Source organism: Eumetopias jubatus, unplaced genomic scaffold (genome assembly GCF_037043125.1).
Source record: "Eumetopias jubatus isolate StellerSeaLion01/CBP00866 unplaced genomic scaffold, mEumJub1_p1.0 scaffold_1, whole genome shotgun sequence".
Classification (NCBI taxonomy): Eukaryota; Metazoa; Chordata; class Mammalia; order Carnivora; family Otariidae; genus Eumetopias; species Eumetopias jubatus.
Window position 1 is genome coordinate 92,880,430 of NW_028274807.1, and position 19,105 is coordinate 92,899,534.

At 42.0% G+C, this 19,105-nt stretch overlaps 1 protein-coding gene across 2 annotated transcripts in view; it reads left to right on the top strand.

Moving 5' to 3' along the window:
* TNIK (TRAF2 and NCK interacting kinase) overlaps positions 1-19,105 on the top strand; it is a 382,067-nt gene that overhangs the window by 68,369 nt on the left and 294,593 nt on the right. For both annotated transcript variants that reach the window (XM_028100807.2, XM_028100808.2), the window contains exon 2: positions 12,744-12,809. In XM_028100807.2, coding sequence (XP_027956608.1) covers positions 12,744-12,809 — 66 coding nt within the window. The remainder of the gene's footprint in view (positions 1-12,743; positions 12,810-19,105) is intronic.

Sequence of the window (19,105 nt, forward strand, 5' to 3'; positions counted from 1 at the left end):
GGGCATAGTTGGGTGGAGAAGGTAGCTATAAGCAAATTATTACAGCAGTGCCATTTATATACTGGTCCCTTTGTTGCCAGGAACAAATGTAGCATTTTGCTTAAAAAAAAAATCAGTGGCTTTATATACTCTTTAGCCCATGTGTGTCTGCCCCTTTGTTATAGGCACGTGTGTTCAGTGCTTGAAAACTGTCTGCCTTATAAAATTCTATGGAACCATGGTTTCTAGAAATGAGGTAAAACTTACTGAATGAAGATGCTCTTCCAAAGGTGGCATGTTTCTAAGCTTTTGTCTTTTCTGACAGAAGTGCTACAGGTGATTAAATGTATCCTTTTTAAATGACACCATTAAGAAAACTATTTTTTATCCCTCTCCTTGGCTCTCTCTACTTCTGCAAATCCTATTTGTATTCCTAAGTCCCACTTGATGCCCACCTTTTCCTTTCAGCCTTCCTTGGCCGGGTCAGTCTGAATTGATTTCCCACCCATCGGAACTCCCTTAGCATTTACATTGTGTTTGGCCCGTTTGGCTGGTTGGAGCAGGGTTCCGACACTCCATCCCCGCTCCTTTCTGAGCAGGGTACTTGAGAAATGCATTATAGCAGCTCCTCCAGCAAATGTGCCCTCCTGACAGGTACCCAGTGGGGTGGGATGGTGGAGCAGAGTAGGCCAGGGGAGCCACTGGGATTTAGAGGAGGGGTTTACAATAGCATCTTGTCGGTGCCGAGGAGATGAGCACTGGTCAATTTATTGCAATGTAGTTGTTAGGGATTCATTGCCTGGACAATGCCTTTGACATCTCCATAGAATTCCATGGCCTGATTCTGGGTCACTTACTCCATGGTGACCTTTACTGTTGTTTGTAATAGAGCCTGTCTCAATAAAACCTCTTTGCGTGTGGCAATAAAGGATATATTACCATGTTCCCCCTTTCCAAATATTTCCAGATTACGAAAATGCTGTTCTGCCGCAGACCAGCAATAAACATTCTTCATAAAAGAAGCATTGTTCCTTCAGTAGCAACTTGTAATGAGAAAAGTGGAATAGAGACAAAATGCAGCCCCGGTCTGAACGGAGACTGGTTTTTCTTTGCGTGAATATCCAGAATTCCAGTCAGGTTGCCACGGAGATGCTGAGATTATAACTGCCCATGGCAGCAGTCAGAAAATGTTGCCCAATTGGTTATTTTCAGCTGCGTGGTTACCTTGACAGTGGCTCAAAAGCAGGTTTTGAGTTCAAAGGACTCAAATGAGCAGCTGGGGGACTTGCAGTTCTGCTGTCCTCAGTGGGGTGTAGGGACTACAAGCCCGGCGTGCCCTGGTGTAGGCCTATAGGACGTGGTCAGCCATGTGAACGCACACTCCATGTTTTAATGTTTCCTCCCTATTCCTGGTAACAAAGGGCTCCTGGAATTCCTGTGTCACCAGCCAGCTTTGTACAGCATTTTTATTTTCCCAGGGCTGGCTTCAGATGTTACAGGTTGGAGACAGTGGGGAGAATGTGCATTTTGGCATTGGACATCGATCTTGTGTAGATTACTCTCCTAGCTTTGGTCTTCTCTTTTGTAAACAATGTACCTCACGGGATCAAGGCAGAGATTAAATAAAATGATTGTTGCAAAATGGCTTGCACAGTGTCTGGGGATTAAGATGTGCCCAGTCAAAAGTGGCTCTTTTCAGATATATCGTCTCAGAAATCATAAAGCATTATGCAGTGAGATTATCAGTTATCACCACCATTTGGTTGTTTGTATTCTATCAGTCAGAATAGGCTAGGATATGCTGTGATGACAGTCTTAGAGATTTAATGTGACTAAAGTTTATTTCTTGGCCATGCCACATGTCCAGAGGATTCTATTCCTCAGCTGCCCAAAGACACAGACCAGTGGCGATTTCATGTCCATGTATGCTTCCATAGTCATCACAGTATTTTATACAACAATCACATATTCCATCTGAAAGTGACACATCACTTTCACTCACATGGCATTGGCAAAAGCAAATCATGTGGCCACACCCAACTTAAAGAGTGTGTGTTGCGGGGGAGTTGATATCATATAGCATACCAGCAGGAGAACTGGAATATTTGTTGAACAACTGTAATGACTGTCATCTCTATCAAAGATCAAAAGGCTAATGGAGAGGAGTACTTTAAAGAAGGACTGTTAGTTAAACATAAATAAATAAAAATATCTGAATGGTAAAATTCAAGCAAATCAATTGGAATTCAGTTGCATCAAACAGAAAACCTAAAATATTAGTAGGCTGAGGAAGGTAGAAAAAATTGGAATTTTTGTTACTAAGGCACAATGGGAGAAATGTACATTGGGTGATTGAGCAGGCCCTGCTATAGTAAGGTAAGATGCAAGCTTTGGTTAAGTGGGGATGAGAAGGGAGAGATTGCTCTATACTTTATCGTCTTCTGTCCTGTGCTCCACAGAACACCAGTGCTTAGAGAGACACAATTTCCTTAAACAGTGTTCCCTAGCCAAACAGGTTTAGGAAATGTGGAAAGCTTTGCCCTCTCTTGGAGATTCACAGGGAACATTAACATGTTAAAGGCTCTGAGAGGCTGTCCAGTAAAGAGTGAGCTAAATTCTAATCTTTTAAGATATTTATTTATTTATTTACTCATTTATTTGAGAGTGAGAGAGTGAGAGTGAGCGCAAGCAGGGTGAGGGACAGAGCAGGAGGGATAGGGAGGGGAAAGAATCTCAAGCAGACTTCGCACTGAGCGTGGAGCCGGACATGGGGCCCATCTCACAACCCTGAGGTCATGACCTGAGCTGAAACCAAGAATCGGACGCTTAACCGACTGAGCCACCCAGGCACCCCTAAATTGCTAATCTTTTAGACTCGGTGTTCCCAGACTTACTTGACAAAGGAAATCTAACACCTTTGGAAGCCTGGAGGGACAGAAATTTATCTTTAGCTTCTTGAAACTGGCAAAAAATTTTTTAGATCCTTGAACAAACCCCATTCAAACAATTATCTGCCTTGTAAAACAAACAGACAGACAAGCAAACAAACAAACCTGTATATTCTTTATGCTAGCCTAGCCATAGAGACAAAAGCCTTGGAGGAAAAAAAATAGAGCAGACGCCAGTGAAGCCCTGTTACACTAATCTGTGTAAGAGTTGGTATTAACTAGCCAGCCATCTGTACCATTAGTGATGACACCAAGTGATGGACTGGGATGGGCTCATTACAATCATCTGCCAGGTGACAGGCCCCTGCCCCAGGTACGTGTTGATGGGCTCTTGTCTGTTCCTATGTGGCTCTTGGCCATCCCACTCCTCTTCAGAAGTAGAAGAGTAATAGGGGATCCATCTAGCCAATATTAGCCTCCTCACTCCTCAGAGAGGGTCTGTTGTCAACTACATGGTTGCCCCTAGGTGTTGGGAGAAGTGCTGAAAACGCTTTCAAGCAAATATGTGTCATCGGTCTATTGGAAACAGGTGATAAATAAATGCCTTTGGGGGAAGGGTTAAGGCTCTTCTTCCCAAAATGGAATCTTGGATGGTTTCCTAATATTTCCTACCTAATTATTTAGGTAATCAGTTCTTGTCTTTAAAGTCCTTCTGCTGCAAATGCTATCCTTTTTTTTTTTTTTTTAATCTAAGCATCTTCGAAAAGGCAAAATGCCCAAATCTTTGCTAGTCTGGTTCCCATAATTTTGGCCTCGTGTTGCTGCAAATACTGGAAAGTTACTCTGCCCTAACAGGCCTAGAGAGATCTTATGTTTGCATGTCTCTGTATGCTGTATGGTACATTTCCCCAAACAGCTGTATGATCTCTGGGACAACCTGTGATGGGAGGGATCAGGGTAGGGGCCCTTACATACATACTGACCTTTAGAGCAACTTACCATGTTTGAGCTTAAACAGACTGTGGGAGAGTTGAGGAAAGTTCTGGAAGGTGGAGACCCCTATCTTTGTCTAAAATCTGAGTTTTGGCTTACTATCTTGGAGAAATTTCTCAATCTGCTTTATGGAGTTAGTATGTCTTTCCCTGACAGCGGACAAGTTGGAAATAGTCTCTGAACAGAGAAGTGGGCTTTGTGCATTGCATGTGTGCACAGGCTGGTCTGTGGGCACGGCTCAGGATCTGTTCATCAGGAAGTATGAGAAGAGCTGGCTGGTGAATCTCAGCAGTTGACAAAGGATTCAAGCAACTGGTCTACCGAAATCAGAATAAATATCCAAGTTAATGTTCTAAGTCCTTCCAGGCTCTGATGGGAAGGCAGGAGCACTGAGCAAACCCTGGCACATTTTACTTCTGGTTCCCAGCTGCTTGGCTGGTCACACTACCCGGTTGGAGGTCACTGGCCCTTCTCTGGCTCCATTGTTAAACCGCAAGGTCTTGACCATCCCTGTAACCCCAGGTTAATTTCAGCATTGGCTATTTGTAGAAAAGTAAGTAATGACAGACTTGCATTCAAAATATCTGGGTTTGACTCCCACCTCTACTACTAACCAACACTGTCATCTTGGGCAACTTTTAATAATACTAGCAGTGATGGTGATAATAATATCAGGGGCTTGTATTTATGAAGCATTACTGTGCATTGTGCTAAATGCTTTCCATATGTTGTTTCTGGGGGCTCAGAACAATCCTCATGGGAGGCATTTTTCTCCTTGTGTGACTGCGTGGTGTTAGCTGCTGCCTCCACTACATACTATTTAACTTGGGGTAAGTTACTTAACTCCTTGAAGCCTTAGTTTCATCATTTGAAAATGAGGGTTCGTAACGTGTACTCCCCGTGGTTGCTGTAAGGATTAAATATGAACAAAAGTATAAAGTATTTAGGCCATTGTCTATCCCCAAGACTGCGATAATAACCATTATAGCTTACGGTCTGGCAGCTATTACTCTGAGGAGCCAGGTTTCAGATCTAATTTTATTTTATTTTTATTCATTTATTTTTAAAAGATTTTATTTATTTGAGAGAGAAAGAGTGAGCGAGAGCATGGGAGGGAAGGGCAGAGGGAGAAGCAGACTCCCCGCTGAGCAGGGAGCCCGATGTGGGACTCGATCCCAGGACCCCGGGATCATGACCCGAGCCGAAGGCAGACACTTAACCGACTGAGCCACGCAGAACTAATTTTAAAGGCTGCCATTGTGAGAACAAGCTGGAGCTGCAGAGTCTGGAGTGAGCAGGTGATCAGGGGCAAGGTGCATGGGAAGCTGTTTCACTACCAACGGCTGCTCAGTAGCAGGTGGAATGAAACAGGTAGCAAACCAAACAGGAGGTGAGGAGGCTCTGGCCTCCCTATTCCGTGGGCTAGAAGCCACCATCATCAAGGAAGGTGTTGCTGGATTCTTGGCTGAGACCTTGTCCTGACCCTGCCAGGAGCCAGTTTTGGATACCGATACCATGTAGCCAGGCCCAACTATAGGGGGTCAGAGGGTGTCCTGGAGTCAGCCTGCCATCAGTACCACCCTTCCCAAAGCTCAACACTGGACACGTGGAGCCAGGGAGGTGTCTAGCACATTCACATGCAGGATGGAGCCTTGCCAGGAAAGCAGGCCAAGGGGGATGATCCCATTTCACAGATGGGAAAACCAGAATATGAGAAGTCAGATAACCCTGGCAAAGAGTAGAATCCCAAATTGAACCCTAACTTTTTTGTGTAAATCGTCTCCGATAGGTCTGCAGCGTGTAATTTGTTCTGCACAAATGATCAAATGAGAAAATCCAGCAATCGTTGTTTTATTTTTATATTTTTAAATATATTCTTTTACTTGAATTATCTGTTCTATTTGAGATGCTGGCTTGGGCAGTATGTTAATGAAGATAAGTCTGGATTATATTCTAGACCTCCCAGGTGTATAGTCTCAGAGCACCTTGCCTTTTTCCTGCATGTTGCTTGTCACTATAATTTAATTGTAATTTAATGACTCTGTACGTGTAGTTATGGGCTCATGTCTATTCCTTCATCAGATTGGAAGCGCCAGGAGGCAGGGGCCAGTGTACCCGTCCTTCTACCTTGGAAAGTAGTTGGGTGTGAAGGGTGTGGATAGCACACAGGGATTGAATAAACCCCACTGTGAAAGGTAAAACCTTTGGCTCCTCAGATCCCTACATTGGAAGGAGGGAAGGTCAGTAAAAAATGAGGGAGCTTGCCTGTCTATGAGCACAGCATGGGCTAGCATCGGGCCATGTTGCATCAGTACGATGTTTCCCAGCACTGTGCTTACTTTGGAAGAACGATGGTGTTGAAAAGCCTGAAGGCTCAAGATGAATATGGAGAGTTCTCCTACTGTTCCTTGTTTTCTTTGTGCTGTTTTGCTTTTGTAAGCATATGCTTGTCAGTTAGGGCTGAAACCGAACAAAACAGCTGCTAAATATGGTTCTAAGAGAAATAACATTTTGGTCTTTTCAAGGCCCGTAAGTTTAGAGTAAGCACAGTAATTTGGCAGATGTCAGTAGGGAATCTGTGGGTGGGCAGTCATTCTGGGAGCCGGATCAGCTATTCATACTCTTTCGGGGTCTATTTCACCCTGCCCAAGGACTGGTGACCCCCAGTGAAAGATCTGAACGGCTGTCTGTGAGAGGAGTTTGGGAGAAAGGATGTTTAGAATCTAAGCCATTGGCCATAATCTCTCCCAATCCCTCTCTTAATTTCATTTCAGAGAAGGGAGAAGGGCTGGGAAGAATAGACATCACCTTTTATGATACTAAGGAGATAGTCACCCTAGCTATATATTTAGGTTTGTCTTTTTCAATCTTTGGGATTTAGTCTAGAGATGTTATTTAGTGTTCTGATAAATCCAGTGTCATTCGGAGGGCTTGGAAGAATTAAAGTATAACTCAGTGATGGGGACTATTAACCCCTATGTCGTAAATCTCTGCACTCTGCTGCGAAGCCAGGCTTGAGCTGCCAATGCCGCCTGAATGGCATCCGCTGATGGAAGAGAGAATTTATTCCAACATCCCAGGAGCCCAGAAAAGTTATTGTGTCTTCCCAATTTCTCAGTAATTTCTAAAGAGACATCTGTTTGTCCATAAATATCTGACCCTGTTTGCTAAGCGCATGGTGGTGTCAGTTAAAAAACGATAGGTTTTCTTTTATTGGCTTTGTTAGTTGAAAATATACAAAATACAGATGGAGTTTTTCTGTGGCCTATTCCTTGTATGTTAAATGATCTTTTTTTTTTTTTTCCAAAGAGGGAAAAAAAAAAAAGGAAGGAAGGAGGTTACTCTTTGTTGAAATACTAGTATGTGTCAGGCCCTGAGCTAGTCTAGATCTTTTTGGAGCCGTCACAGTGACCCTGTGAGGGAGGCAATATTATCCCCATTTTAAAGATGAAGAAACCGAGACTTAAAGCAGAGCCAACAAGTGGTAAGTCAAGGGCTGGGAATGCTGATTCCATGAAGCTGATAGAGTACCAAGTGGTTAAAAGCCCAGCGTTTGGGGTCTGACCAGCCGGGCACCCATCCTAGCTCAGCCACCCATTGGTGGTGTGACCTTAACCACCTGCTTCCCCTCTCTGTGCCTCGATGCCCTCATCTGTAAAATAAAGACAGCAATAGCATCTACTTGACATAATTGAAGTAATGAAATGACCTATTCGTGGAAAATGCTTAGACCAGTGCCAGGCACATAAATGCTCATGAAATGTGAGGTGTTATTGTGATCTTTATGATGGTGGCTAACCAAATTTGCCTTGATCAGTACTTGCTGAAAAGTTACATTTTCTTTTATGGAACAGCTTGCCTTTTGATATGTAGTTATATTTCATTATGAAATAGTGTAAACTACTCTACCTTAGAATTAAATTCTCTTCCCCATCTCCTGGCAAAGGTTAAGATCTGAATAAAGGCATGTATGGCCAACAGGGATTCCTGACTTTGGTAAATGTCAATGATTTGCTCTCTCTGCCTTGGTGTATGCAACCTTCTTCCATGCTGCCCATCCTGGCCTTATGAGTAGCTAAACAAACACGAGAGAGAGAGAGAGAGAGTTAAGCTGATTCTTGTCTCTTAGCTTTCCTGTCTTTGTAACATGATTATTAGGTACATCATCTTGTTGCATTGCACGTGGCCACATCCTGACAGCCCATCTTCTCAATGCACCTGAAGCACAGCTCACACCAACAGGCTTCGTGCATTTTCTTTAGAGCTGGGAATCCCGTGGGAGCTAATGTATGTGATGGTTTTGTGCAATTAGAAGCGGGGTAAGGGGGATGGAAGGGGTGTAGGGTCTGGGACAGTTTGTCTAGATTGAAAAGGAAATGATGTAATTTTGCTAGACCTTTGGCTCAACATTCTGATCCCATTGTTTTGCAGCTTCCTCTACACATGTTGTGGAGAGTTGGGAGTGGGACATCAACCTTATTCGGTAAATCATTGTGTCTAGTTATGTGTTGGACACCATGCTAAGTGCTGGGAAATAGTAAAATAAATATGTTACAGTCCCTGCCTTTCAGGGCATTTGTAATGTATCGAGGGCAAGAAATGGAAGAGGGGATGGCACTATGTGAAAATGCTTATCGTAGAGCTATGTACAACATGCTGTGGGGGCAGAGAGTTGGTGGCGCTAATTTGAGAAAAGCTTCACACGGGAGGTGGCATACTGGGCTTTTAAGGATGGGCTTGCTTGGTGGAGAATGGTAGAAGGAATAATCTTGGCAGACAGACATCCTGAACCCAGGCAAAGAGACCCAGCCTGTGTGGTGTGTTAGGGAAATGGCGGGTGGTTTGAGGTGGTTGGTTATAGTAAGAAATGATGGAACATGAGACTGGGAATGAAGACTGGGCCTAAGCGAGACAGGACCTTGACTTTCAGTTTGAACCACATTGTGTAGGATTCTAAAGCAGGGTGTGTTGTGTCTATTTTAGAAAGTTAGTGTGAAGGAGGGAAGAATTGGTTGAAAGTAAGTAGTCCCAGCAAGAGAAGGTGAGGCCTGTTGCATGAATGGAGTGGAGTACATGAATAAAACGGTCATTTGGAGATGAATTCATTAGCACTTAGTGAACAGCACGAGGTTGGAACTTTGGGGTCAGCCTACCTTTAAGGTCTGGGTGGAAGAAACAGAGTCTCTGAGAGAGACTGGGCGGGATGCCGGAAGACAAGGGAGGGGAGATATTTCAACAAGAGCGGTGGTGCTCCACAATGTAAATGCCTCAAAGGGGAAAACCAGGCTGGGCCTGAGAAGAGACCATTATAGATAAGAGATTGAGTCATTGGTGACCCTTGGGAGAAATTACCTTAGAGGCCTACAAGCATGGAGAAAAGAGATGAATGAGTGCTCACCACATTCAAGCTATCACACTATTCCCCAAGAGCCTACCTAGCAATTAGCTGCATTTGTGGAAGGGAGTATTCACAAACGTCAGCTCTCCAGGTACTTGGAGTGGGGGTAGGGGAGAGGGAAGCTTAGGATCAGGGCTTAGTTCAAGTGCCCCTGAACAATATCTCTGCCTTCTGCTTTCTAAGGTCTCAGAGAGCCCCCTCCTTGCAAATACCATTGCTCTAATTGTGCCATTTTGTCTTATTACTGTTAGCATTCTGTAGAAGATAGAAGCTTATAGACTTCTCTTCCAATTCTGAACCTGTACTCATTTCTAGCCATGATGCTTCTAGTGGTGCTGTGATGTGTAACCCAGATCTCCTCTCTGTACCTGAGGCACTCATTGTCCACCTGCTGGGAGTGTAGGCAGCCAGTGATTGTTCTCACCTGGGGATTGTCCTTAGCAGAAGAGTGTCATTTCATGAAAGATCATAACCGCTGGGCTGGGGACAGTCTGCATGCAATCACTAGTCAATGGAGGTGGGGCGCAAAGGCCCCCATGCCTCAGGGTAGGATAATTTTGGAGGTTCACCCCAGCTCCGGAGCTCCTGTGGGATCAGATGAAGTTTTGGTTCCACTGCATCACAGCCGAACTCATTCCTTCTGCTCAGTCCTATTCTTCTTCCTTCACTGCCAAATGGTCTTGATTCTGAGGCACACCCCAGTAAACTCCCTCTGTAAATTTCCGCGATTCTGAGGCCCATTTCCAGGGGAACCACCCTTATTTGATGATTGTTTCCAGTTTGGTTGCCTACCCAAGGTGGGTCACCAATCCAACTCTGGTTACTCTGACCTTTGCTTTTGAGCCCCTTGGATGTATGTGTCCAGAGGAAAGACCCCATCTCCTAGCAGTTGGAACAAAAATCTCGGCATTGTACTTCCTTCCTTGGTTCTGAGCCATCAGTCCACTAATGGGCTGAGCCATAGGCCCATTAGTGGACTGTTCAAGGAAAGGAAAGAGCTAGAAGTCAGTTGCCCAGCTCTCCCTGAGACCAGCCCGTTAAACCTCAGCCCTGAGGATGGGTCCATACAGTAGGGTGGCCCCTGGGCATAGAAGCTGGTCGGTGGTAGTCACCGTCCTGCTTTTGTCTTTCGTTCAAATTTTGTTTTTTAGTCAAGAAAAAAAAAAAAAAGAATGTTGAAAATACAATTGAGATATTTCGAGCACATGTAGAACCTCTCTCAAAATTTGTTGCAGAAACACCACTGAGCAAACAAACTACTGGGAACAGCTTAGAAACAAACAGCAGCTGCCACCATTTGTGGGCTTCCCCACCCCTCCCGTTCCGTCATTTCTTTCTAATTCTGTTTGTAATAGAACCTGCTGCTCTGATGGCCTAGCAGTTTCACACACACCATTTTCCTTCCCATCCTGAGGCCTCCCAGGTGGTCTGTCAGCCACGGGGTCTCCGTTGCCAGAGCTCTGGGCCCTCGCCGTTGCTTCTGTCACACGGTTCCGTCAGGAACATCGTCCACACCCCCTGACCTGGGGGGTGTAGCTGGAACTTCCGGACTTCTCAGGCTGTGAGGTCCAGGTCGAGTCTGGAGAGGGATTTTTTGCCCTCCTGGCTTTATAACAATGGATTATACGGATGACAATTCTTTCTCAGGGATAAAGGGCTTCAACCGTTGGGGTTTTGTTTTATTTTGTTGTTTTCTTTGTGGAATCTTTGAAGGCACATAGCAAAGGGCTTGTCTTGGGCCTGGTTTGCTAAAGACCATAACTTTATTTATTTATAAGATTTATTTATTCATTTGAGAGACCGAGTGAGCAAGCAGGGGGAGGGGCAGAGAGAGGGAAACAAGCCGACTCCCCACTGAGCCCGATCCCAGGACCCCGGGATCATGACCTGAGCCAAAATCAAGAGTTGGACGCTTACCCTACTGAGCCACCCAGGTGCCCCTAAAGACTGTAGCTTTAAAGAACTCTTACTTGTCACATTGGACTCTTTTGTCTCCTTCCCCGTGAATAGCAGCCCTGAAGCAGCCCTTCGCCCTTTAAATGCTACTAGTGGTGTGCAGTTCCTCAGCTTAAAAATGATTGCTATGAGACACGAGCAGATTGCCAGCTATGCGCAGGGTGTGGTGCTAGGCCCTTACTAACTCTTCATCAGAGCTCTGCAAGGCCAAGTGTCATCCCCATTTTATCTGCCCAGAGACTTAGTTGCTCTCTCAGGGTGTCCTCCGTTCATGCAGCCAGTCGAGGGAAAGCTGGTCTGTCTGCATCCAAAGCCCAGGCTTTCCCTCCCTGCCTCTCAGTCACCCTAACAATTTATTATCTCATAAAAGTGTTGACTCTTTTGCAGTCTTTTTTATTTGTCCCTCCCTCAGAGTATTTTTTTAAGTGAGTTAGTGCCTAACATCTAAAAATTAGGACATCTTGGAAACATACAAAACAAAACGAAAACTTTAGACCAGGCAATATAGTGCTCAGAGGTGGACATAATCACAGCTGTGGGTCCAGCTACGTGACCCCCAGCCCCACCCCCACAGGGAGACATGGCTTCTCCAGGTTGTTATAGACCCCAGCTGGCCCCCTTCATTCTGTTACGTTACTTGATTAGCCTCTGTGGACATTTAAGTTTGTGATTCCTCATTTAGGCCCTTAAAGAAACAGTTTCTCTCCAGTGAGGTAGCAATGGAGTTCAGAGTCGGTGTATGCTTCTGAGTTGAATTTTACAGGCTTTGATATTTTTTTCCATTTGAGGGGATAAGAATTCAGTAATAAAGAGCAGCAATTATTGGACATTTACTGAGCACCCTAAGAGTTAGCTGACTCTGAGGGTTAGCAGATACCTGTTTGGTGGCCAAGACGTGCATAAATCTCCAGTTCAGTTGGTATTCAAAATCCTGCAGGGACTCTTTCTGCCGGTAGTGCAGGATCTGAAGACCAGGCACAGAAACATATTTTGCAGGGACAGTGTTGTAGAGAGGGGGAGGTAAAGCCAAGGAAAAACATTCGGGGGAGGCAGCTACGTTGATTGCACCAGCGCTTGGGAACCGTTGACTACCTTATGTATGATTTCCCCACAATACAGAAACACTCCTTTCTTAATTGCGTTCAACAGAATGGGCAGCTCAGAAGCTTCAGAGAGAAAGATCTGAAAAATTAGATGATGGGTCTTTCATTTTATCCTGATGTACCTGCAAGTGTATTTCCATTTGGCAGTGATAAACGTGTTCATTCTTTTTTATGGTTTTGGTGGAAGTCATATCTCCTTTTGTCTGATCTAAACACATCTCATAGGAGAGTAAAATGGAAACAAAGTGGATTTTGACTAGTTGCATAGCTGCAGCTCACTTAAATTTTAATAGTAATTAATATTAACACATGAGCGCCCCCAAAAGCTACAGTTGTTATTTACTTGCTTATTTTAAGTGTTTGCTTTTGATTAAGACAATGCCTGGAATGTTATTTTGAATTTTTGTTTGTTTATTGTTTTTTTAGGACCCTGCAGGGATCTTTGAATTAGTGGAACTTGTTGGAAATGGAACATACGGACAAGTTTATAAGGTAAGTTCACTGACTTCGAACGTGGCTTCTATGTGGTTTACTCTTGCTCATATATGCCTTACAACAGATTCAAAACAAAATAATGTGCTTCTTAATTGACTCTCCATCTTTTAAAATATATCTGTAATCCCATTGCCTAACCGGGATTCTGGAGTTTGGGCCTTGTCCTTCATTATGTATTATGATGTTTACATCTGACACATGAATTTCAATGCTGCATATTTGAAGCTCTTTACGTATTTAGTTTCCTTTACTTTAACACTGCCAGAACTGGTTTTCAAAGGAGTAAAGGATGACTTTTACTTTAGAAATTCAAGCTATTAAAGTATTGCAGCTGGATAGGTAGATTTGTTATTGGCCCAGGGCATGAATTAAACTGAGCTTAGTGAACAGTGTTAGGAGAAACCTGGCTACCTCACAAAGCAAAAGCCTAATGGCAGAATGACTTTTAGAAGATAGGCAATAAATAAAAGTTAAACTTGAGTTGAGGAATAGGAGGTATTTTTTGTCCTTTTACTAATTTTTGCTTGTAAGTTCACTCAAAAATTCTTTTAAAAGATATTGCCCCCCGGTAAAGGGTCTTAAAAAATATGACTGTTTAAAAATGTGGGTTGATTTCCCTTTTGATTATTAAAAGGAAATAGAAATGCACTGTTTTTGGATTAAAATTCAGGAGGTTTTAGTAAATAAGCTATTGAAATAAATGCCTTCAAAACAAACCAATTCTTTTCTCATGATTGTTTCTAGGGAAATATCCATCATTTTCCTGAGTGGTAGTGAAATGGGATGGTATTTTCATTACAAATGATCTCTTTTTGTTGTTCTGTTTTTAAAAGTTCCTTCTCTGATCCCTAAACTTCTCTTAGTGATTAAAATTACTGTAGAAGTCGTCCATATTGTAATATTTCCAATTCTACAGAATGTCAAAAGTACACACACACACACACACACACACACACATACACACACACACAGGATGTTCTTGAGAATCTGAACACAATTGTAAACAGATACATTTAAACCTTTACTTATTGGAAGGTAGCCTTTGGTGTCCATCCAGGGGAAAATTTCTCCCTTGCAAGAAATGATTGTTTCCTAAAATGTCAGCCCCTTGCAATTAGACAGAATGTAGTCCACCCAAGCTGTTCATTTGACGTTGATCCTGTCTGACACAAGGAAGAAATGTGTCTCAGCAAATGCTTTAAAATACTGTCAATGAAGATAATTAGGTTGGAAGATTGTGTTATTGCATTTTGAGAAATTGGATTGAACTTGTGAATTAATGTGGGCTAATGAATTAAGCTCTGATTTAGGTAGAAAATTACTTCTGATTTGCTGACAGTATGGAGTTGCAACTCTATTGCATGCTCTTGGTTTTATGGCGCCTTTTCTTAGAACCATTCCATTGTACGATGCTTCCCACCTGTAGAATATGCATTTGGGGGACAATTCACAGCTTTGCCTACTAATCTAAGAGGTGGACTGTATATTCTTGCAAAAGAAGACAACAAAGAGATTAAGTTAAGGATGAGAATGTTTGGAAAATTCAGAATTATCCCTACTTTCTTGTCACCTGAAAAGAAAAGGAAACAAGTGTCAAGAGGTGTACGGTCTTTTTAGAAAGGAAAGATATTTACCAACTATGTTGTTAATATTATTCTAAAGATGCCATTCTTGGGGCACCTGGGTGGCTCAATTGGTTGAGTGTCCGACTCTTGATCTCAGCTTAGGTCTTGATCTTGGCTCAGGTCTTGATCTCACAGTGGTGAGTTAGAGCCCCGTGTTGGGCTCCATGCTGGGCATGTAGTCTACTTAAAATAAATGAAGGAAGGAAGGAAGGAAGAAAGGAAGGAAGGGAAAGGAAGAAGGAAGGAAGGAGGGAAGGAAGGAAGGAAGGAAGGAAGGAAAGATTCCATTCTTTTAGTGGTTGATACAGAACTTTGGCACCGCTCAAGCTGAAGGGAGACTGCAAAGAAAGGTCTTGGCGAACGCATTGGTGTATGGGACAGAAGACTTGGTCTCTTATACCAGCCCTAAGTATTGTTGTGTGGCATCGCAGCTTTTCTGTGCATTAGTCAAGTGAGAATATAGCTAGAAATGCTTTGGGGACTTGTAATGATATATCTGAAGAATTAAAACTCCCTGCTCATTTAAGGGGTTGGTTTCTAGGCAACTCAGATGATATTAAGTGGCACCTGCTTATGAACAGAGATACCTGGGTTTCCTGAGCCGCTAATTCAGTCCTTTTGTCACCTGAGTTCTGAAGGATTAAAGCTTAAAAAAATAGCAAAATCAGAAGCATCTGGGTGGCTCAATCCATTAAGCGTCCGACTCTTGATTTCAGCGCAGGTCATGATATCAGGGTCCTGGGAGTGAGCTCTCTGTCTGTCTGGCTCTGTGCTCAGTGGGGAGTCTGCTTGAGATTCTCTCTCTCTCTCTCTCTCTCTCCCTCTGCCCCTCCCCCGCTCTCTCCCTCTCTCAAATAAATACATAAATCTCTAAAAATAAAATAGCAAAATCAGATACATGTGAATCTAAAGAAAAATAAGTTACGAAGTGATTATTTACATTATAGGTTATATTTACCTTTTGGGGGAATAGGTGTATTTCTAAAATACTGTAGGCATAAATAGTAATTTTATAGCCCTAAGAAGGGATTCCTACACAAAAAAATTCTATGATAAATTCTTTCTTTATATTAAGTATTAAAGCTTTGATTTTAAGGTTTTGTAAATCCAGTTTTTGGTGTTCCTGAATTTCATAAAATTAGGTATAATTTTTTTGGACAATTATATAGACGTTGTCTTTATTTTATGGAAAGATTCATTATAAGTTTCTTTTATAAGTTGTCCTAAGAGGGTCATGACATAATTTTATTTACAAGTAGTTTTTAAGAAACCTACTTAATACAATAAACAAAAATGTGCACAAAAATTGTAGGTATTAAGAGAATGTTTTCTGCAGTCTATTTGAATATGAGCCACATCCAGAATACATCTGGATGTGGAAATATAAATATTTTATATAAAGGTCATAATAATGTTTAGCTTTTCAAAGTTATTTTTAGTCTTACTCCCAAGTCTGGCTTGGGCTCTCTGTCCTTGGAAGGCTAGATTGTTTATCTTTAGCATTTTGGTCCCAGGTGGTCAAGTAGCAACTCAGTATTTTTTTACTTTACTTATTGGTCTGAGTACATAAATAATAGAGTAGTGATTCTCTGTCAGGACTTTTATTGAGGAAATCATCTTCCTGGGCCCTGGCTCCATTAAAAACCAAACCAACCAAAGGCCACATACCTATTTACTAACAATTTTGGCTGTTCAGTGGCATGCCACATATTGGGAGCTATTGGAATTCAGATATATTTTTGTTAAAATAAAGTATTTTAATAAGTTCAGAGAATTGTTTAATGTTTACTGTAAAACACCACTAAATCTTAGCCACAGATTTCAAAAATGAATGTTAGTTTATCCTGTTTCTTAATTTGCCCTTTTGAAATATACATTGGTTATTACAGAGATGGAGACATGCTTGATTCCAGGGTGACAGTGTGAATTAGAAATGTGGTAGAATCCTCAGTATGTCTCAGTTTTTTCTCAAAACCTCCTTAAGATTGTAAAGCATGGACTAAGGAGGCCTTGGGTGTTGCAGTGCATGTGTGAGGAGCACTGAGAGTGAGTGAGTGCATATACTTTGAAAGGATTGCAAAAGTCTTTATAGGGCATCTAATCAAATCATTCCTCTGCCAGATGTCTGTTCAGCCCAACCTTGATCGCTTCTGGTCATGTAGAACTCACTACCTACCAGTCAGTGCATTTTCCTGCAACTTTCTTTGAATGTTCATCATCATTTTGAGCCAACATTCTGCCTTTCTAAACTGTTTACCATTTCAAGCTCATTCCATACTCTCAGAGCTATTTTGAAAAATAACATTACATCTCCTTCCACAAGAACATAGTCCTCAGATATTTGAAGAAGACTTCTCATTTCTTCCCCCAAACACATACTTGTATCTCCCTTTCTTTAGGCAATATAGCCTCAAGTTGCTTGATGAATTCTTCATATGACACAGACCTGAGGCCCTTCATTATTGCAGCCTGTATCTGGGAACTGTTTTAACATACTACTAAAAATGATACTTTATACTTTTTAAAAAAAGATTTATTCATTTATTTGAGAGAGAGAGAGAGAGTGCGAGCACGTGGTGGGGAGGGACAGAGAGAGAGAATCCTCAAGCAGACTCCCCACTGAGTGCGGAGACCAGTGCCGGGCTAGATCCCATGACCCATTTGATATGACCTCAGCTGAAATCAAGAGTCGGACGCTTCACAGACTGAGCCACCCAGATGCCCCTAAAAAATAATACTTTATACTTTTAAGTAGTTTTCTGTTTTGCAAAACATTTTGTATATGTGATCTGATTTCTGATTTAATTCCTGTAATAATTTCCTGAGAACCTTGTTCTCAACTTGAGGTCTTTATAGCAATAGTTTCCTCTGTTTAGAACACTTTCCCCCAACCCCCTCATGACTCGCTCCTTCTCCCTTGGGTCTCAGTTCAAATGTTACCTCCTCAAGGAAACTACTTTTCATCCTTGTATCTAATACCGACGGCCACTACATCTGCCTCCTTCCCCCACAGACTTTCTCTATTACATCACCTTGTTTTATTGTCTTCATGGCATTGCCACTCTCCGAAATCATCTTGCTTCTTTGTTTGAGTGCATAGGAAACAATTTAAATGCATAAATAATGGAAAAATCAGGATAGGAACCTAGTGTGTCTAGCTACCATTGTATCCCTAGTCTGGTACGTAATAGATGTTGATGATTCTGGGGCCCAGCATTGAGCTTTGTTTTCCTTGGTAATTCTTTTTATATTCATTTCCAGTTTTTCAGCATTTCCCATAAAATATTAATATTCCCATAAAATATTAATATTAATATTCAGAAATGCATATTTGCACAAAATAATTAACAAAATGCCCTACTTATATTTTATGGTGGGAAGTGGATGTGGATTTTATGTTAAATGAATTGTTGATAGCCTATAGAAGCCAGACCCATGCTGGACATTTACAAAACGAGGCAAATCCATTGTCTGGGGTTTCAGTCTCCTGGCAGAGGTTCTTAAACTCTAGTGTGCAAAACAAATATTTGGGAAATTATTAAAAATATAGGTGGCTAGGATCAATCTCTGAAATTTTGATTCATGGGTCTGGGGTGGGGTCCAGGAATCTGCACTTTTATTAAGCATATGGGTTCATTCTGATGGTTAGGGCCGTGGGGCCATGCCTCCAGAAACTGCAAAAATGAGTGTAGATTATCCTGTTGTAGGGCCACTTGAATGAATGCTAGTCCTAATGCTTTTTGTAATCATTTACTTTAGGATTTCCATGCTGACTCCAACTTACATCAGCTGAGAAGTCAAAAACATAAAGATCCTGACCTGAGATATGATGCAAACCAGTTTTGATGTACTCATTGAGAGATTAAGCTTTTGGTGTTTTTATTTGACATGTTGTGATTACAGTTTAAGGTTGTCCTGAATCATTCAACTCGAGACCTGAGAATCAATATGGTCAAACAGACTTGGTATAGATAGAAGAATCTGAGCCTGTTGCAGATTTCCTCAAGTCTGTATATTGTGATCTCTTAATTAACCTGTTAAAGTAAGACAAAGCATTTTAATAGTGAGCTTATCAATCGTCTTGATATGGAGGTGACTATATGATATACTCAGATGCAGTGTAGCTTTTCATAGTCCGTTCTAATGAATCACAAATTATACTATTCACTTCTCTTTTGGTAAGGAATGTGGGGAGAATGTTGTGTTTCTTAGATAATAGTGGCATTTGTTTTTTTTAACCAAGAATTTCCAATACAAAGAATGCATTATTTCACCAGTTGTTGAGTGCCAATGAAAAAAGCTCTGTGCTTTGTGTGGGAAGAATGTAGAGCCAACTGAGGTGGTCCTACTGTACAGAAGTGTGCAATCAGATTATCTCATTAGGACTCTGAGTGCTTCCTATGTGCTAAAAGTTTTCATATATATTGTCTTAGTTACTCTTCATGATTTTGTAGGGGAAGAAACTAAAGCACTATTTATTAAACCACATTATCACTCCAATGCAGGGTTTCTCAGTCATGGAACTATTGACATTTTGGGATGGCTAACTCTTTGTTGTGGGGGGCTCTCCTGGGCATTGTAGGATGTTTAGCAGCATCCCTGGCCTCTACCCATGAGGTATCAGTAGCACTTCAAAGTCATGACAATCAAAAATTTCTCCAGACATTG